The 20,586-nt window shown below is 54.1% G+C and overlaps 1 protein-coding gene and 1 long non-coding RNA gene across 2 annotated transcripts; one reads left to right on the forward strand and one right to left on the reverse strand.

Moving 5' to 3' along the window:
- Nucleotides 1–1,529: 1,529 nt before the first annotated feature.
- URM1 (ubiquitin related modifier 1) lies at nucleotides 1,530–17,369 on the reverse strand. Its single transcript, XM_069580066.1, has 5 exons — nucleotides 17,259–17,369; nucleotides 13,018–13,088; nucleotides 4,778–4,859; nucleotides 3,196–3,244; nucleotides 1,530–2,833 (listed from the first exon to the last, which is right to left on the reverse strand). Exons 1-5 carry the CDS (start codon nucleotides 17,291–17,293, stop codon nucleotides 2,765–2,767), a joined length of 306 nt encoding a protein of 101 aa, XP_069436167.1. The 5' UTR covers nucleotides 17,294–17,369; the 3' UTR covers nucleotides 1,530–2,764.
- Nucleotides 17,370–17,435: 66 nt separating this feature from the next.
- LOC138435424 (uncharacterized) lies at nucleotides 17,436–19,312 on the forward strand. The gene is made up of 2 exons (XR_011255097.1): nucleotides 17,436–17,583; nucleotides 19,085–19,312. It is a non-coding gene; the product is annotated as an uncharacterized lncRNA (long non-coding RNA).
- Nucleotides 19,313–20,586: the final 1,274 nt, after the last annotated feature.

The following is a 20,586-nucleotide window of genomic DNA, read 5'->3' on the forward strand; positions in this document are numbered from 1 at the left end:
ATGCCGGCGGACTGCGCTTGCTAACTCGTTTTGAATTGATTCTAACCTAGCCTCCCCTGCCAATACCCCCAAAACAAACCCAAATCGACCCCTAAATCTCCAATAAACCGACCCCTCCCGCCAGCTCCTTCAGACCGACCGATGGGCTGAGCTTCCTCCAGCTGCTGCTGGAGTCAGAGAAGCGTCCAGAATGATGCGCTCCAGCCGGGCAATCGCCTCGGCTTGGGAAACAGAACTTGGAAAACGAATCCTTTTCATTAAAGACAAATCTTCTGAGATAGTGGGGTTTATTTGTTTATTTCCTCAAAATTGGGTTCAGGAGTTGCCTTGGCATCGGGGGCAGCTGGGTGGTGTTGGGTCTGAGCCCGGGTCATCCATCCCTGACCCTTAACGTGCTCAAGCTAGAAAATGACCTCAAATGCTGTGGAGTGTGGCCCTGGCAAGTTTCAGGGCACCTCTCCTTGCGTGGAGAACCTGCTTTTCCCAGCAGTATGTCTTCCTGCCCTACTCCTCAGCAGTGATGCACTAACTGGGGTACTGGGGAGGAAGGGCTAGCCCGTTTCTGCCCTTCCTCTCCCCAGTGCAAGCAGGAAAGGAATCCTCTCACCCAGTTTCCAGGACTTGGAATGCTGTGGGGGGTGGGGTAGGGAGTGGATAATGGGGGCACCGCAAAGCGCAGCGGGGCTGAGTCCTCCCTTCCAGGTTACAAGAAGTCAGACAGGCTGATCCTTAAAGTGAAGCTGTCCCTTGCCCTGCTGCCTAACATGGAGACCTTGACCTCAGCACCTAGAACGGCTGGTCACACAGCCTCTCTCTTGACAGGCACCTGCACCCATGCTGGCCTTCCCTTGCACCCATAACCTCAACATGGCTACCCCTCCCACCCACACACACACCCAGAGGGCCTTCCCCCACCTGCAGCAGCGCCGGAGAGAAGCTCACCAGCCAGGGGTCATCTGTCCCCAAGGCCTCGAGAAGGAGCACAGCCCCCAGCACGGCTAGGACAACTGTTCGGCACTTCTGTCTTACTGCAGAGTGAGGGCAGTTCCACCTTAAATTATTAACATTTAATGAAGAGCAATGTTTGGGGCGGGATGATGTTAATGCCCTATTTTTTTTTTTTTTGAGGTCTTCCTCCAGCAAACAAAGCTTTTTCTCCACGTCATGGGAAGTGGGGCTCAGCAGTCTTAACTAGGCTTCCTCTGTTCTGTTCCATTCCGAGGCTGCTGGCTGCGGCTTGTGGGACAAAGCCTGGCCTCGGACAGACGGGTAGGGAAGTGTCCTGGGGCCCAGACTGGTCAGCACAGACTGGCCCTGCCACCCCTTCTCCAGATGGCCCAACCATATCATCCCTTCTCAGTGTCTGGATAGTCTGGGTTTCAACTCCTGCTCTTTTTTGGGTGAAGGGCAGTTCTGAAAGCCCTGGGGTGAAGACAGGGAGGGTGGGACCAGAGAAGTGACTGCCAGCTGGGGGAACGTGGGGTCCCACTGGTTTCGGTTTCTAAGGATGAAGTTCCAGGCAAGGCCAGTAAACAACTTAGTCTTTTATTTGCCCAAGGCCAGCTGTTGCAGGCACTGAGGCCCCAAGACTTCCAGAAGGGATGAGGGTGGGGGGAGTCACCCTGCCTCCCAGGTGCTGCCTGCCCCATCCTGCTTCCTGCAGGAGATGGGAGAGTAGATAAAGTGTGCCCTTGCACCATCAAGTATCTCAATTTTGTGTGTCTGTCAGTCGCTCAGTCGTATCCGACTCTTGTGACCCCATGGACTGTAGACCACCAGGCTCCTCTGTCCAAGGGATTCTCCAGGCAAGAGTACTGGAGAGGGTTGCCATTTCCTTCTCCAGGGGATCTTCCCGACCCAGGGATTGAACCCACATTTCCTGCATTGCAGGTGGATTCTTTACTGTCTGAGCCACCAGGGAAGTCCCCTCAGTTTTCAGATATAATAAAAATTCCATTGTCGTTAGGGAGGAAACTGAGGCACATTGATCCCCAACCCCAGGCCTCTATTTGCCAGTCCAAGGTCTAGCGTACACCCTCCTGCTCTCCACCCCCAGTGGAATGAGCTGTACATAGGCAGCCTTTTGCCTTGTGTCGGGGGGAGGGTCTCAGGAGCCCATCTGGTGGCCTGTGTTGGGGGAGGCTGGCCAGGGTCAAGGGCTGTGGGTGGGGGAGCAGGAGGAGGAGCAGGTTGGAGGAGCAGCTGCTGTGTGTGTGCGTAGGGGGCGGTCGGCGCTGAATAGGGGACCCCAGCTGGGGTTCCATAATGATATCAATGGGGGACAGGCAGAGCCCTCTGCTGTCCAGATGGGGAAACTGAGGCGAAGGCTCCTCCTGTCTTTGAGAGGGGAGGGGCCTGCCATCAGCTAGTGAGGTTCATTCCTCTTCCCCAGGAAGGCATTGCAGCCCAGGAGCGGCAGTGCCTTGTCAGCGGTCACTCAGGGAGACACAGGAGGGACAGCAGCTGGGTCACCTGGCCGCACAGACCCCCTCCACTCCAGCCATGCGGAGGGGTACCCTCCCCCACCTCAGCTGCTGGGAGGAGGAGTGCCCGGCTCGGGCGCCTGCCTTCCCCTGCTCACGTGCCCGAGAAAGGCTCATTTTTAGCACCTGGCCTCTTTTCCCTGCCTGGAGGGAGCTCAAGGGACAGAGTAGGGAAGAAAGCAGCCAAGGGGGACAGGAAGATCTGGAAGTAGGGCCCCAGGGGATTGTCTGATTCTTCTGCTCTCCCGACCCCAAGGGGGCCCAGGCATGGAGAGGGGCCCTTAGCCGCCATGCAGCGTGGAGATGAAGAGGACGCTGTCTTGGTCCTGAAGCTGGTAGTCCAGCTCACCCTGGTCCAGGAGAGAAAGAAGAAGACCGTCAAGGGCACTTTTCCAGTTTCTCCCCGGGGTGTTGAGTGGGGAAGTGGGGCACAGGGGCTAGCTACATTGAGAGGGGAAGACAGAATCTACCAGAAAGAAGTGGGTACCCTATCCACTAACTAGCAAACCTCCAGGATGGAGGGCAGCTTGCCACTTCCCCAGCAACCCACGCCTTCCTCACTCAGGGTGGGAGGCTTGAGGAGCCGTCTGGAAGCCATGTTTGGACACAGGGTGACCCCGCCACTCTGGGCCTGATGAGAGGTCCAAGGCTTTCCTACCACAGTGGTGGGTTGGGGAGGGGTTGAGGGAGGGCTGCTCCCCGAGGTACTGACCAGCAGTTCCCAGTCGGCATCGTTAACCAGCACCAGAATCCCTGGCCGCCTGCGGGAAAGACGGTGGTGAGTAGCAGGGTGTGAATGGCAGGAGCTGGCGAGAGCAGGGGCAGAAGCTTAGATGTTTGGGCTGCAGAGTCTATGGGGTGGAGGGGCGCCTTTGCTCTAGGGGGTTCCGTCAGAGAACATCCAGGGAGAGGAGGTGACAGGCAAGTCTGAGGGCCAGATGGAACACACGTGCAACTCCATTGCCACCTCCCAGATCTGGGGCATTGTTTCCCTGAGCATCAGTTTCTTCATCCGAAAATAGGGTAAATCATAAGTGTCTTCCTCATAAGCTCCCCGGGGAGGATGAAGTGGGATGTCAAGTGGGAGCTGCCAGGGAACCACTGGCAGCAGCCTATCCTTCCAGGGGTCTAACCTCACTGTCCCTGGCCTCCCGCATGTGCGTCTTGGGGAGGAGGCCATCTTGGCTGCTTTGAATCAGGGAAGTCTGCCAGTGGCCCCCAAGCCCCTGACAGCCTGACAGCTGCCCTGCCTGGAGTAGGGCAGGGTAGGCCGACATCTGGACAAGCACCTTACTTAACCTGGTTCCTGCTGGCAAGGACCCAAAGAGCACTGCTGTCCTTGGGGGTGGCCGCCACAGCTGCTGGACCACAACCTGGGCTCCAGGCCGGATGGCAGCCTGAGCCCCCAGGGCCTGCTGTTGAACCTCTGCTTCCAGGCAGAGGAACAAGTGCCACAGGTGCCCTGCCCACTTCTGTGACGTATGAGAATAGCCTTGTTGTACGGGTAAAGTGACTTCTTGGCATACGGAACCTGGATCCTTTCCCAGGAGGCTGAGCTGGGCTTGAGACAGACACAGAAGCTTTGGGCCAGGCGAGGGGTGTCCTCAAGTGAGCACAAACATGCACGTGTGTGCACATGCGTGCAGTGACCCCCTGTAACCTGAGACCTGCGTTGTATCTATGAGGCACATAGATACCAGCCCAGTATCTATGAGGCACACTTCAATTTAAATTCCACTCAAGTGAAACTGAACACTTGGTTCCTCAGTCACACTACCAACATCTCGAGGTTTCAATATCCTCAACGCCTAGCAGCTACCACACTGGATAGCACAGAGAGAGAACATGTCCATCACTGGGAGGGCGCTGTCTGTCCCAGGCTGTCAAAGGAAGAGACAGACCTTGGGGAGCATCTTTTCTCAGTGCTGCCTGTGCAGAGAGAACAGTTGAGCCCAGAGAAGGGAAGTCATTTGAGCAAGGTTCTTTGGCAAGTTTGTGGCATCCAGAAGGCAGGATCTAAGTGTTTTTTTGTTTTTTTTTTTTGGTAAATTTACCAATCTCCTGACCTGGACTTTTGGAAAAAAAACAAAAAACAAAAAACCAAGTCCAATGTAGTAACAAGAAAACTGAAACAAACTTTCACAGAGTTGGGCAGCAGCAACCCTTCCTTGGAGGGCAAATAAGAGAATCCGAGGGGAGAGGGCCTGGAGGAGGCGGAGTCTGAAGCAAGGCCAGGGCTTCAGGCCTCCTTCCCTCAGCCCGCCCTCCTTGGGGAAGGGGAGAAAGGGACTCACACGCTGTCTCCTTGGATGAACAGCTCTGGCCGCTCTTTTAGCAAATTCTTCTTGATCCAGACAAGGAGGCTGCGGATGTCCCCTGCAGAGGAAGGCACAGAACAAAACTAACGTCAAATTCAATGCTTCTGGCCCTGAGGGCCCTGCCCGGAGCAGGAGGATGTACACTTGGGGCTCAGAGGGCCTCTTTTAGACCTGGCTGTCATGGCGCCTGGACTTGTGGTTTCCAAGGTGAGGAAATGGACTTGGAGAGACCACAGAGGTCTTCTCAGAGGCAGTGGCACCTGGCCTTGCTGAAAGCTGGAAGAAGAGGTAACGGGGACTCAAGGTGGACAGTGGGCGGAACAGTCACGTCCGAAAGGGCAGACACAGACCTCCACTCACAAGGCCTAAGAGATGGTCAGACACTGCCAGGGGCAGGCTTCTCAGAGAGCCCCTCCACCTCTATCTCCCCAGCCAGTCCCAGATGGGGAGCATTCGGCTTTGCTCTTGGAAAGTCTGCATATATTTCCCTTTGTGAGGGAAGAAAAACAATTGCTGAGCCGATAACATCAGTTAATTTCCTCTGGCAGAAGGAGAGAAGGATCCTTTACCAGCCAGAGATGCTGACAAATCACAGTCCCTCCACTCCCCTCTGCAGAGCCCTCCAGGCCAGGGCGGCTGCCATGAGGAAGCCAGAAGCCGAGGGTCGACAGGGCCTCTCCCGCTCGGCTGGACACTGAGACCTGCCTCTGTGTGGTTCTGGGGCAGCCACCAAGCTCTGCACCTCATCTGGAGGCTAGAGGCCACAGGTCCCCAGGGCCACCTCTCCTTTTCTGGGGGTCAGGTCCAAGGCCACGCACACTATCACCCCCTCGAAGACTGGCTCTCAATGATCCACTCCTCAAGCAGAGCATCCCCAAGGCTGCAGGACTTTTCTCTCCCTGAGAGGATAGCTAGTCTCTGGGAAGCCAGCAGGGGGCTGGAGGTTAGCCATGCCCCTCCTGAGTCAAAGTCTCAGAGGGGGCTGCTGTCCTGGGCCTGTGCCAAGACAAAGCTCAGGGGCTAAGCTGGAGAAGGGCCCACATACTGCCTTGGTTTCCCTGGCTGGAGGCAGACTCCTAGCATGCAGGCCAGGAAAAGGCTGTGGGTCAGGAAGGGGCCCAGCACGTGTCACCCACAGCACCAGCCTTGGGCAGGGTTTTAAGGCACTCTTACGGGCCTGCCTGCCACCCCCTCAGGAGGCAGGCAGGCTACACCCTGGACGGCCTGGCTCACTCTGCTCTGTGCCAGCTCCCCTGGACCGTCTGCCAGCAGAGCACAGGGCCATGGGCAGTGGCCACAGGCTGAGACTGCGCCTTTCCATTTTAATTCCTGCTTTTAAGTAAAGCTGACGGGAGCCCGCAGGGTCCCTGGAGCGGGCAGGGGCGGGGCGTGTTGCCTCCAAGTAGCTGCAGTCCATTTTGACTCCTGGCTGGGTTCCTCCCCAAGGCCTGGGCTTCAGAGGTTTCCCTGTGGCCTCCATCTTGGCACTGTCTGGTGGGCCGCCAGCCCATACATCTTGTGGCCGCTCGATAGAGCCGCCGGGGTCTGACACATCCGTCAGCCAGCCCCCGCGGGCGGGGCTCTGACTGTGTGCGTGGCGCTTGGAGGGCCTGGGCAGGGGCTGGCCTGAGGGCCACCAGCTGCACCTCCACAGCCCCTGCCGGCCTGTTCCGAACCAGGATTCCCTGGGTCACCGCTCCGGCTCCCTCTAAGGAAGGCTGTGCTCTGCTCTCGTAGGCTGGGGCGGCGGGGAGGACTAATGGTCATGTCAGGGTCATCCCAGGGCGTCATGGCGTCCCCGAGGGCTGGGCCGGGGGGCGTCTGCTGCGGGTGCTGGCTCATTTATCATGATGCTCCTCTTTGCTGAGGTCATTCCCTCCCTCCTCTGCACCCCCCAGGCCTGCTCACATTCTTGATAGCCTGTTACCATGGTGAGGCCACCGCATCACCACCCGTATTGTTTCCCCATGCCTGGATTTGGGGGTGGGGAGAGGTGGAACTCCCGACTCCCTTCGCAGGCTGCAAGGGCCACTTGGCCTGGCCTGAAACACACCCCCAGGGACATCTTGCTAGGCTTGCTGAGGCCCAGACAATATGCAAATAGCCTCCAAGCCAGATGGTCAGCTTCCAAAGGCGCCCAGGGGAGGAGGAAGGGTTAAGCAGAGTCAGGGGCTGGTGGTGGCTTGGGAATGGCTCCGGGAACCTCACTGTCACCTTCCCTCTCTGTGTCCTCCTGCCTTCCGTGGCTTCCCATGGTGGCTGCCCTCCGGCGATCTCAGGAAATCGCTCAGGAGACAAATATTTACTGAGCAGCTACTATGTGCCAGGTGCCACGGAGATGGCGGAAAACAAGCGGACATAGAGCCTGATCGTGTGGAGCTACAGGCCTGCAGGGGAGGTGGACGGTACTTCATTAGTCGTGACAAACGTGCTCTCCTTTGTGTGGGAGCAGTACGAGTTTTTCTGAGGGTGTTCACATTGAAGCTGAGGCCCCAAGGATGAGTCGGGTGGGATGGGGGGAGCAAGCTGGGCAGAAGGAAGAACATATGGGAAGACCTGAGGCAGGCTGAAATTGGCAGGTTCAAGGTGATAGAACTGAGAAGGCCGGAAGGTCAGCACGAGATGCAGCCAGGGAGGCAGCCTTGGCTGGACTGCGCAGGGCATGCAGGGGCCTTGAAAAGAGGCTGCTGGGGAAGAGGGCCCCCTCCTCAGGAGCCTGAGCCCTAGCACACAGCACAGAACCTCGCACACAAGATGCCCTGGACACGTTTACTGAGCATATGGGTCTGAGTTCGACTGCATCATTTCCTAGTTAAACGACCTTGGGTAAGGAACTCTCTTCAGCTTCCTTCTTTGTAAAATGGGAATGGTAAAAATGCCTCTGGGGGTGTTGTGAGGCTCAAATAAGATGATCCATGGAAAGCTCTTGGCACTGTGCCTGGCATAGCGATGCTGTAACTTCTCCGTCAGTCAGAGGAAGAACCCTTCAGTTTCTCTTGCTGCCCCTTTTAGACGTTTAGACTCCTCAGAGGCTCCCTGGACAGCTCCAGTGGAAGGACTCATACGCTGAGGCCATGCGGCACCAGGACAGGGAGACGAGCACCCAACCCCGTCAGATTTCCCGTGCAGGAGGCCTCGGGACCTGGCCTGCCCACTGCGGGAAGAGCAAGCTCTTGCGGCGGAGTGCTTATGAGTCTGGGTTCTGGAGCTGGAAGGCCCTGGGGTGTGTGCTAGATGGCCCTGGGTAGAAGTCACTTCGCCTAAGTCTCAGCGCCATCCTTGGACAAGGGAGGGATATAATAACCTAGCTCCTGATGCCAGCGGCAGGCCTAGCATGGTGTCAAACAGACAAGACGAACATCCCTGTTCCTGCAGTGATTCAGGATTCCTTATCCTGGGGGCTGCGAGACCCTTCCCCTAGAGGCCGCTGGGAAAGGGCACCGTGCACACCCCTCTTAGACCTACAGAGGCTCACACCAGAATCCCATGCCCCAGTGGATTTGTCCTTGTCTGGGGACAACGACCACCCACTGTGGCGCCCCCCACTCCCAGTGGTGTCAATCTAACTTCTGGTCTCATCTGATGTCGCACAGCTGACCCTCATCCAACCTCTTCTTGCAGGCTTCCAAGGGGAGATTTTCTCCCAGCCTGAAATCTGGCTTCCAGTCCCTCCCACCCACAGAGCCTAGCTGGGCCTGGGGACCACCATGCCAACGATGCAGACTCGGGAGAGCCGGTCCCCTACACCTTCTCTCCTCCACGTTAAGCAGCTCTGGTCCCCAGCAAGTCCACCAGGCTCCAGGACAGGAGTCCTCTGGGAGTCCACCCCAGGCCTCAGCTGAAAGGGGAGAAGAAAGAGCTGGGATGGGGGGAGAAGAGAAGAGAGGGTAGAGGGAACATCAGAGGGTCCATTTACAAGTGAATGGAGGTAAGAATGGAGCAGTTTGTGGGCTAAACTGGCCTCAGAAGGAGGTTTACAGATGTGCGAGGGGACGCTCCTCATTGTTTAATTAAGCAGAAAGTGGATCTTTTCAAAAGCAATTTTGCACAGGGACTGGGAGGGGTGAGGGGGAGAGGAGGGTGGTGGGGAGGGGATCAGCAAACAGGCCCCAGAGCGGAGAAAGGAACAGCTGGCCCCAGAGAGGCTGTGAAATGCATGCTAAGCAGTTTAAAGCGCCTGGGAGCTCCCAAGCCACCCCTGCCTCCCGCGCCAGCCTCCCTTTAATACAAAGGCAGGGCTGAGGAGCAGGGAAAGGTGAGGCAGTCTCTTCCTGGGACCAGGGCAGGTAAGGCCCAGGCTAGGACCATCGAGATTCGGGATTTGCTCCAGGCCCCTGACCAACCCTGGTCTGCAAGCCTTGAGTTGAAAGGATCCTTGATGCATTAAAAACCAGCTCCCAGTGGCCAGGCCCCAAAGCCGGTGGGTGCCTCCCAAACTCAGCCACTCAAAGCCTCTTCTGTGGAGGTGGCTGTTAAGAATCCTCAGCTCCCTGCACAGGCAGCCGCTCACTGGATCAATGCACCTTGCTTCCCAGAACCATGTGCTTAGATCTGGAAGCAACGTTTCCAAACTGCAGGTGTCAAACTGATAACTGACTCGTGCGCGCTTACACTCGGTCATGTCCGACTCTGACCCCGTGGACGGCAGCCCGCCAGGCTCCTCTGTCCATGGGATTTCCCGGTAAGAATACTGGAGTGGGGTGCCATTTCCTTCTCCAGGGGATCTTCCCAAGCCAGGGACTGAACCCACGTCTCCTGCACTGGCGAGCAGATTTTTTATCAATGAGCCACCTGGGAAGCCCAATAATGAGCTCAAGACAGACTAAATCAAGTCCAGCCTCCCGCTTTACAGGTGGGATAAGAGGCCTGCAGAAATAACTAATTTGCCAGCGCATGCTGCCAGGGTGCCTCTCTCGCCATCTCACCCTCTTTGGCCTTTCCCAGCCTCTGATTCCAAGTTGGCCGGGTTGGAAGCTCTCCACTGGCCCAGGACCCAGGGCCTTGGAGTCCCCTTGTTTGTGAGACTTGTCACAATCCATAATCTTATGGCCACTGTTTTCTCTGCTGGAGTCTCCAAGACCTGCTTGGCCAAGTGGCAGCCCCTGGGCTGGGAAGGCTGCCAGACGGCAGATCTGGGCATGGGCTTGGGAGGAGTGAGGCTCTCCCCGTGGCACCAGGCCCCTGCCCTCCTGTTGGGCTCTGTGTGCCAGGGTGAGGCCTGGCAGCTGCCAACCAGCTCTGCCGCTGTGATGTGACCCATGCCTCTGGGCACAGCAGGGCACAAGTGGGAGCCAGAGGTAGAGACCCATGGCCAAGGGCCCAGAACTAAGCACATGGGCCACTTCCGCTAGCCTCCCCTGCTTCCTTTTATTTCATCCCAGAGAGAGGAGGAGAGCCCCCTACCTGCCCCCAAGGCAGTAGATGAGGGATTCAAAATCTGAGTCTTAGGGACTTTCCTCGTGGTCCGCTGGTTTAAGACTCCAGGTTTCCAATGGAGGGGGCTTGGGTCTGATCCTTGGTTGAGGAACTAGGATTCCACATGCCATGCAGTATGGCCGAAAGATAAAAATAAAAACAAACCTAGGTCTTAGCCAGCTTCCCTGCTTGAGTAACTCTGGACAGGTCACTCTCTCTCTCTGTGAAGTTTGGTTTCCTTGTCGATAGATAATATCTACTGGGGTCATTATGAAAACTGAGATCAGTAGCTGTTGGAGGCATGAAAGTGTGAAAACTGGAAAATATCCTGCAGGTCTGAGATGTGATGTGATTCGCGGAAGCTCTTGGGATAAATGGTAATGGGATAGTGGCACCCTGCAGGATGGGGTGACCCTGGCATTGGCTTCAACCCCAGCTCTGCCAATGACATAAGCGCATGGTCGAGGGTAAGACCTTGGACATCTCTGAGTTTGGGTTTCCACTGTTTTTTTGGGGGGCGGGGAGGGTTACACTTTTTAAAGTGGAAGTAATGATAGATACCACCTAAGAATCTGTGACAATTACTGGTACCACCCACTGGGGTTTTGCCTACCCTGTCAAACTCAGCCTGTGCCCGAGGACACTGGCCTTCCCTGGGTCCTTGACCACCACAAGGCCTTCTGCCTGGGGGCTTCACAAGTGCAGTCCTCTCTCCTTGCAATGGGCCCCACGCACCTCTGCTCTTCCTCCAATTTGTTAGGTTGCCTTCCATCCGTTCCTCAGGGCTTTCGCCTCAAAGTCGTCTCTCTCTCTCTTTTTTAGTGCCATGCAGCATGCCGGACCTCAGTTCCTGGAGCAGGGACTGAACCTGGGCCATGGCACTGAACGTTCGGATTCCTAACCACTAGGGCACCAGGGAATCCCCTCAAAGACACTCCTCTAAAGAGGCCTTCCCTGGCCACCCTGCTGTCTCACTCAAAGCGCCCTTCTGTTCTGGTGCCAGTGAGGACCACTCGTGCTGTTATGCATCCATGCGTTCACTTCTTCACTGCCTGGCTCCATGGCCCTTACTCTGTTAGCTCCAACAGGGCAAGAACCATATCAGTTTTGCTTAAGATCAAATTGGCACAAAGGAAAACACATGTGTGTGTGCGCGCGCGCGTGTGTGTGAGAGAGAGAGAGAGCGCGTGCACGAGATCAGTGGTGCCCAACTCTTTGCGAACCCCTGGACTGCCCAGGTTCCTCTGTCTACAGAATTTTCCAGGCAAGAACACTGGAGTAGGTTGTCATTTCCTACTCCAGGGTATCCCCGACCCAGGGATCGAACCCACATATCTTGCATCTCCTGCACTGGTAGGCAGATTCTTTACCACTGCGCCACCTGGGAAGCCTGGCACAAAGGAAAACACGTGTGCATATTCAAAAAGATGGGTGCCGACCACAGGAAAGAATAAAGTACTTTCTTCTACGACTGGCACTTGGAGAGCATTCGGTCAATGAATGAATGAAAAGGACTGGAATTATTAAACTTGGGCACCTTCATGCGGAGCAAAAGCAGGGGGAAACAAACCCTAACTTGTGATGTTTTAATAACGTCCAGGTTAAGTCTTTAAGGCTGCATCTTTGAGAGGCTTCTACAGCCCCTTGTTTCCTCCCAAGGCTACAGAGCCATCTGTCAAACTAAGAAACCATCACCTATAGCATCTTGGATCTTCCTCCACCAGGGACACAATCCCACAGTCCTGACGTTTAACCTCAGCCTCATGCCCACAGCCAGCTCCAGGGGGCAGCGCCCTGTACCCTGGCCTCTGAATGTGGCACAGAGACCTGCCCTACGCCACTGCCCTTCAACCCCAAGGGAGGGTCAGAGACAGTCTTGGTAGTGGGTGAATCTGGGCAATAACTGATACCTGGCAGATGTATGTCCCGTTCCAGAAGAATCCTGTCAAACCTCACTTGACTTTCTCTACTGCCCATCTCCAGGAACCTCATTCCCCTGGCTCCCCATACAACGGACTTCCTCTTCTTCCCAGAAGTATCTCAGCCCAAGGTAAGATGGGCTCCCACTTCTGAATGTTCTGCTCTTGCTAAGATCCACTGCTAGGGCTGCAAAGCCCCTCCACAGTGGCAGTGTCCAGCCCCTGCCTCCAGGCTACGCTGCTATTTACCCAGCTGGACCTCTGGAAATCCTCCTCCCCACTTCCCCAATCTGAAGGCAGGGTCAGTCTCCCAGTGCCTGGTACATAGTCTGCGGCATGGGAGGTGCTCAGGGTGTGTTTGCTAAAGAAAAGACAAACAGGTATTTGAATGAACCTCCCCCCCTCCAACCTCCTTGGCTGGACACTTTTCTTCTCATTGAAATTCATTAAGTCCATCTGCATTGTTCCATTCTTGACAAAGATTATCTCCTTTGTGAAGACATCCCTCTGTGGCCATCCAGTGATGGCAGAGATGCCTGGTACAGCTGGCTGACACCTTTTAGCAGCCCTGAGAGATAGAGATTACCATCTCCCCCTTTCACAGATAAGAATGCGGAAGCTCAGAAAGGTGAGGTGACCGGCCTAAGGTGCTAAGGGGATTCAAACTCAAGTCTGAATACAGAACCTGTGCTTGGAAGGACGCAGCGATCCCATCTCCTCCCTACAAAGCTGGCTGACACTGGAGAGGATGGAGGAGGCAACTGGTGATCTCTCTCCCTTCCTCCCCATGGCCCGGGAAATCCTACCCACTCTCACTTGACCAGGCTGAGTGACCCTGTGGAGCAGCTGCTGCTCAATGGCGCTCAGAGAGCCTGTACTCACAGGGTTCCTCCTGTCCAGGCAAGGTGACCTGATGCTTCTTCACACCGTCGAACAGGAGCTCCGCACCACCTCTGCAAAGGAGGGCCAGAGAAAGAGCCTCAGAGACCGAAAACTGAGGAGGCTGGCACCAGATGCCCAAGAGAGTCAGAGACCAAGGTTCGGGAACACCTTGGGTATCAGTCATCAGTTCTCAAATGTGGCTTCTTGATGTGGTAAAGCAGGACAGAAATAATGTTTATTAACATTTAAGTACCCAAATTTTCAGACTCTGGCTTTGACTCCTCTGAATCAAGAGGTAGCTTAGCATATGGGGGCAGAGCACAGGCCCTGAGGTGGAGACCAGGCCCCACCCAGGCCTGACTGGTGAGACCCTAGGCACGGGACGGCATCTTCTCAAGCCTCAAGCTTTCTGTCTGCAAAAATGTTGAGGAGCTACCCCAAGGCACACTGGAGACCCAGGCATAAAGGCTTCCTAGGGCCAGGTGACACTTTGAAATTCCCCTGCCTGTGCCTTGTCCCCAGCCCTGCTGCCGGCCTGGTGGGCAAACCAAAGTGCTAGAGAGTGGGAGACCCCCACTGGACTTAGCAGTAAGCTTGCCCTTTACAAGAACATTCGTCGTCTCATTTCACCTTCATGGAATCCTGGGAAAGGAAGGAGGGAGGCAGATATTATTAACTCCGACCAACAGAGAAGCAAGTTGGGGCCAGTAGAAGTTAAGTGACTTGTCCAAGGCCAGATAGGCAGTAGCTGAACTAGTATTTGAATTCTAATTGGTTTCTGGCAGAAACAACTAAGGCTGCCCAGAAGGTCAGGAAGCCCCTTGAGGGCAGAATCTGGTTCACTTCTGGGTCCCAACACCTGGCTAAGGGAAGCCTGGGCCAGCAGAGAGGCTCTGCCAAGTGCAGATGCCAGAACTCATGGGGCGGACACTCGGGCTCTCAGCACCACGCTGTTCCTCCCCGAGTCTCGTCGCAGACCTCACGTGGCTCTTAACTGGGAAGCCTTAACAGCCTTGGGAAGGGTGCGATGACTCCCACCCCACCACCCCTCCCCAGAGCTGGAGAACAGAGGTGTCCTGAGACGGCCCACTGGGAGGCAAAGGCAAGGCACGCATTGTCATGGGGGAAACATGGGGGTGACTGTCATCCAAACAAGGTCACGCTTTGTTGATGCAGAAATGTGGAGGGGGAGAGGAGGCCCATCTGTGGCCGCGCGCAGCGCCATTTCAGCTGCAAGCCCATACAGAGCCTCCATTTATCCCCTTCCAAGAGCCCCACTCTCTCTTGGGTAGGGGCTGGCACATGCAGCAGCTGGGGTGGGGGAGGGCGACAAGAAAGGGGCGACAGGAGTTGGGGGGTCAGAGGAGTGGGAACTGGAAGCGCTGGCACCCAAGCAAACAACCCAGATTGGCCAAACCTGGTGGTGCCAGGCGCAGAGGCCAGCGCTGTTTTCCCTTCACAGGCGGATAAAGAACCAGTCTGGCTCAGCGACTGACCTGTCACTGCTGGGTTTACCAGCGCCCGAGGGAAGGGTTGGCATTTTTGTGGTGAGAACATCTGGTGGGTAGGAAGGTGCACTCCCAGCCTCTGAAGTGATTCACGGAGGCAAGAAGGGGCCCAACTTGATCCCAGAAGAAAACCAAAGTCAAACTCTCATAGGTCCTACAGGATTTGCGACTCAAACGCAATTAAGGCATCACAACCCAAGATACCTTGTCTTTCCTCCACTCCCCAGCTCTTGGTGGGAGGTGTCTGTTGGTACCAGTGACTGGTACAGACACCCTTCAAATGGTCTTCACTTTTTCAAGTTTACCTTCATCTTTTTATCTGATATATTTTACTTTTGTTCATTTCCCCTCTACCTGCGGGGATGCAAGTTCTGCCTAAAACAGGGCCTGGTACACAGCAGACACTCAAGAAATATTTGCTGAAATGAGTGAACATGCCCATTTCCCCACTTCTTCTCTGACCCTAGTGGCATTCCCTTCTTTTGCCAATACCTCCTGGACTCAAGGAGAAGGAAAAGGGAAAAGGAGGTGGGGCTCTCCTGTCCAGGCTGCAGTGACACAACCCTTTTGGAATCTTCAAGGATCAGGGTGGCACTTGGGGACAAAAGAGAGAGTCTGATGGGCAAACTAGTTTCTCTGCAAACATACCTAAGTTCAGAGTAAAGGGTGAAGGAAGTGGGCTAAGAGACACAGAAAATGAAAGAAAGGCCAAGGGGAGAGACAGGCACTGACAGAGACCAAGAGAGAAGGACTCTAGGTTTAGCCTGCATATTGGGCATTCCTGCTTCCCAAGAAGCTGCAGTTCTCATGGGACCCTGTAGCAGTGGGTGGTGGGAACACTGTCTTGCCTTGCTGGTGTTCACTATTGCTCTTGGGGTAAGGGAGACTGAGATGGTGGAGCCAGAAAACAGGAACTCCAGCAAGTCTGTAAGCCCCAGAGGGCAAGGACCACGTGTTCCTTGTATGACTTCCCTGCTGCTGAAAGCACAGGACCTGGCACAGAAGACATTTCTGAAGACAAATGCCACGTCTGACTCAGTGAACATGAAAGGTAAATCGGCTGTGGGTGGTGGTGGTGGTTTAGTTGCTAAGTCGTGTCCTACAGTTTTCGACCCCATAGACCATAGCCTGCCAGGTTCCTCTGTCCATGGGATTTCCCAGGCAAGAAATACTGGAGTGGGTTGCCATTTCCTTCTCCAAGGGATCTTCCTGATGCAGGGATCAAAACTTCGCAGGCGGATTCTCTACCACTGAGCCACCTGGGAAGCCCAAGCCAAGCTGACTGTAGATAAGCCTCAGCACTGGTAATCTGTAGTTTTTCTGTCTTCAGCTCTGCTGAGGCCTGTCAAAACAGCAGGGACCTTCTGGAACCTGCAGGCTATGGGGGACATAGCTGGGCAAAGGGTCAATAAAGCAAAATAATCAGGTGGCCAGACCAGCATAGTTCTAACTGGATCCATGGTGCCAGACAATATCATCAATTAAAAGGCAGTTAACATTCATGAGACTAGCCCCTCGTAAGGGACAGCAACGCTGAACACTGGAGAGCATGGACAAAGTTCTATTTATCTTTGTATCCTCTGTGCCTGGCTCGCTGCCTGGCACATGGTAAGCACTCAATAAATGACTGGTGAATGGACTATGCAATGAAGGGAATCCATGAAAGAAACTGGGGGTATCCAATAGAAGGAAAGGCATTTATAGGCAGAGGTTTCCGATTCCCATCCCAGACTCTCCCTTTCACATAAGCCTTGGCTTGTTTATCTTCACACACACAGACAAATCTAGCCCCAGCTTTTCCACCTGAGTCTAGAAATTATACCGTCCATCTCTTAAGATTTGTTTCTCTGCCTTCTCTCTAAGCTTTGCACTTTTTTTTTTCCAGCTCTGAAATCACATGAAAAACAGTCTGTCTGTAAGAGGTAGAAGAGAATGCCTTGAGGAGATTTCCTCCCTGGTTTGTGTTTCTTTGGTAACTAGCATGTGTGGCCCCATCCTGCACTTTTTATCTTGAGCATACTGTAATGGCAGAGCTGTAAAAGAATCTACCTGCCAATGCAGGAGACCCAAGAGTCAGGTTCGATCCCTGGGTCAGGAAGATCGCCTTGAGAAATACATGGCAACCCAGTCCAGTATTCTTGCCTGGAAAATCCCATGGACAGACGAGCCTGGCGGGCTGCAGTCTACGTGGTCCCAAAGGGTCGGACATGATTGAGTGACTAAGTTACAGGCACATGCACACGCACTAACTCCACTATTGTGCTACCTAGCCCCATGTCCCCACCTGACTTAAGACCTGCAGAAGGCACTCAGTAAGTTTACTAAATGTACCGGAAAGGATTCAGGTTTGTTTAACACCCTCAAATCTTCGGAAAGGTTGGTCCGTCTCGGTCCTAGAAGCTCAGATGCCAGACACACGGGCCTGCTCCAAAATGGAGCTGGCAAACAAGGCCGGGAGGCCTGCTAACCAGTCACACCTTTTGAGTCCCGTAGGGCGCAGGGCATGGAGGAGTGCCAGAAGCATACCCCCAACTCCCGGGTATGCGCATCTATTCCCGGACATACGGCCTCATCGCCCAGGGAGACCGAACCTCAAGCTCTCCCAGGCGGGTGGCGTAGCTCAGGGAAGTTGCCGGGGCGATTCGGTGGTGACAGGCCCCAAGGCAGAGGGAGGGGAGTTCCGGGCCCGACGACTTCAATCCATCCCCACGGCGCCCCAGCTCTGTGACTCACCCGAACTCCACCTCCACTGACAAGGGCGCTGCCATGTTGAGGAAGCCAAGCTCACAGGAAACTCCCCTCAACTTCCGGCTCTACTGGCCCTCCCCGTTTCCGGTTGCCGCGGACGGAAGAGGCGGGTCCGGGGAAACTCCTCCTCAGCTATTGGATCAAGGTTTGGAGCAGGAAGTTGAGGCCGGAGGAACGTGGGCCCTGTTAAGGGGGTGTTTTGGTTGGTCGTCTTGTTTCTTTTCGGGACGGCGCTCAAACAGCTAGGGCCGGAAGCGACTGACAGCCGCAACTCGGCGGAGGAGAGACCTGGCATCTTTGCACTGTGACCGTGAGCCACGTTACGGTTTATCTTGCATTAGTTACCAGATTACCTTCTGTCAGCACACTGCTTGGACGAACCCGTCCACTTGTCTTGAATTATCAGTGGCATCCAAATATTTACTTCCAGCCCAGAAAGCTCTCTCTTGAGCCATCGACTAGCAATCCAACCCCCCTTTCGCCGTCGATTTAGATTTCATTCATTCAGCAGATGTTTATTGCACGTCCTCCGTGTACCTGGCATTTTGATCGGTGCTAAGAGATGCCGATGGTGAATCGGATAGGCAAGGTTCCTGTCTTTAGGGCACTCACAGTCTCGTGGGGGAAACCAATCAAATAAACATAGGAGTCATGCTGCTTAGTATACAATCTCAAACTGAAAAATGATCTGGCATCATAAGAACTTCAGAAACAAAATGGGCTGCACTGGACTTGGGCTGAGCTCTAAAGCCTGAGTCGAGCTAAGTAGGTGGTGGATATGAGGAGAGAAAAGCCGCTGGGAGCATTCCAGCGATAACGGAAAGTGCAAAGACTCTGGGTAGAAGGACATGCTGGAGCACCAAGAGAAGGTAGAAATTGGGGAGCAGAGGGCCTGATAAGACATGAGGCTAGATATGTAGGCAGGGGCCAAATCATGACTTGTAAGCCAGGTAAGAATTTCAGTCTCTTATCCTAAGAGCAGTGGTAGGCCTTGGAAGGATTTGGCGGGGGTGGGTAGGGCAGGAGGTGGTTGGGGTGGGGTGGGGTGACATTATTAGAACTCTGTTTTAAAATATCCTTCCTGGGACTTTCCTGGCAGTCCAGTGGTTAAGATTCTGTGCTACCACTGCAGGGGGCGCAGGTTTCATCCTTGTTCAGAGAATAAAAATCCCCCATACTACGTGGGGTAGCCTAAATAAATAAGTAAAACATTCTTCCTGGCTGCAGTGAGAAGTGGAAGGAATTGGGAAGGAGATAGGGAGACTACTGGAACCTGTTACAAAAGCCCAGGGCAGCTAAACCACACTTCCAAAATTGAACTCATCGTTGGTAGCTTAAGGTAATGTACCCTGGTGGTTAAGGGTGGATGTAAGGATGTGGTCACCGCTAAGGGCTCAGAGTTCAACTGCCAGCTTTACATCCATGTCCTACCACTTCCCATGTGCATCTTTGGTTAAGTCCTTTAACATCTGTGCCTCAGTTTCCTCCTCTGTGCAAATTAAGATAACAGCAGCCCCATAGGGTTGTCCTCAGTACTAAATGAGTTCTTGGCACAGTGCCTCGTTTCCTAAAATAGGCTGCCCTGTGTTCCGCATCTCAAGGATACCACTGCTATCCACGGATACACCTAAGCAAGAAACCTTGGATATTGTTTTTAATTCTCTCCCATATCCAGACAGCTAGCACGTTTGGGTTCGTCTCCATGCTAAGCTGATTTTGCAGCCATGTGTTCTAACACCATCACCTCTCACCTGCTTCTCTGGCCTGCCTGCCTCCCACCTCCCTGCCTCTGACCTGACTTTCTTATACAGTTCAACTCCACAGGCAGCTGTGAGTGCCTTCAGTGTATCAGGCACTGTTCCAAGGCACTGGCAAAATGAGGAAAGCATCAGAAGAGGAAAACCCTGTGGCCAATGGGAAGAACCCACCTTCACTGTGCTGTGTGGAACTCAAGTTTCATCAGTCTGTAAAGAAGGCTTTGGGACCAAACGATCTCTTAAAGGCCCTTTAAGTAAAAATGTTCTAGGGAATTCACTGATGGTCCAGTGGTTAGGACTCAGTACTTTGCTGCCAAGGGCCTGGGGTTCAGTTCCTGGTTGCAGAACTAAGGTCATACAAATATATATGTATAGTAAGTGTTAGTAGCTCAGTTGTGTCTCAGTTGTGACCCCATGGAATGTGGCCCACCAGGCTCCTCTGTCCATGGAATTCTCCAGGCAAGAATGCTGGAGTGGGTTGCCATTTCCTCCTCCAGGGTATCTTCCCTACCCAGGGATTGAACCCTGGTCTCCTACATTGCAGGCAGATGCTTTACCACTGAGCCACCTCACACACATACACACATTTATATATTCTAAGATATTTTCACTGGCTCTTCCAAGGGCTGAGGTCTAGAAACCTTGCCAGATTCACGTTACAGCCTTAGCTCATAGTAAGGAACTTTATACATTGTAGGGGTTTGGTAAGTGCTTGCTGAATTAATGAAGGAATAAGAACACATATCAATTCCCTTCTCAGTCATTCACTGGCTTCTCTTTCCCAACAAGGTAAAGACCTCTGATTTGAGGCCACCTTTAGTTAGGCCACGTAGAGTTGAATATTCTCTAACTCTGCAGACTGCTGCCTGCTGAGCTGGCATGGGAGAGCTAAGGAGCTTTTGAAAAGCTTCATTCATTTGACAGACATTCATTGAGCACCTATTAAGTGCCAGGCCCAGGGCTGGTGCTGGGAACACAAGGGCAGACTTAAAAAAAAAACACCAAGGGGTCCCTGCTTTCCTGGGGCTCATATTTTGGAAAAGACACATGTGAAAATAGACCACACAGTGCAATCCGTTGTTATGAAGGGGGAACATGGGGACCTGTGGGAGATGAAAAGATCCAGCCAGGCAAGGGTTCCCAAAGGAAGTCACATCTAAGCCCGAGTCCCGGGAAATTATGAGAGGTGGAGGTGGCAGGAGAGGACAGGTAGGGAGGCCAGAGGTGTTCCTTTTTCCCAGAGAAGTGGAAACCCTTCCCACATCACTTCTAGGTAAGTCAGCCCACTCTGAATGCCTGGCTCTCACACTTAGTGCTTCCTCCAACTCCAGCCTACCTAACTCAGCCTCCTGTTGTGTGCACTCTTTGGGACCCCAGAGACCCCTGCCAGGCTCCTCTATCCATGGGGTTTCCTAGGCAAGAATACTGGAGTGGGTTGCCATTTCCTCCTTCAGGGGATCTTCTCGACCCAGAGATTGAACCCCCATCTCTTGGGTCTCCTAAATTGGCAGGGGGACTCTTCACCACCTGGGAGGTAAATTCTTGTGCCCCCTGGG

Source organism: Ovis canadensis, chromosome 3 (assembly GCF_042477335.2).
Source record: "Ovis canadensis isolate MfBH-ARS-UI-01 breed Bighorn chromosome 3, ARS-UI_OviCan_v2, whole genome shotgun sequence".
Classification (NCBI taxonomy): Eukaryota; Metazoa; Chordata; class Mammalia; order Artiodactyla; family Bovidae; genus Ovis; species Ovis canadensis.

What these genes read in the sequence shown, in the direction of transcription:
- URM1 (XM_069580066.1), bottom strand. Translation starts at nt 17,293, where the DNA reads ATGGCAGCGCCCTTGTCAGTGGAGGTGGAGTTCGG. An exon ending in GCCTGGACAGGAGGAACCCT is followed by an intron (nt 4,860 to 13,017) that starts GTGAGTACAGGC and finishes CTTCCTCTGCAG; the next exon opens with GGGACATCCGCAGCCTCCTT. An exon ending in TTCATCCAAGGAGACAGCGT is followed by an intron (nt 3,245 to 4,777) that starts GTGAGTCCCTTT and finishes TCTTTCCCGCAG; the next exon opens with GCGGCCAGGGATTCTGGTGC.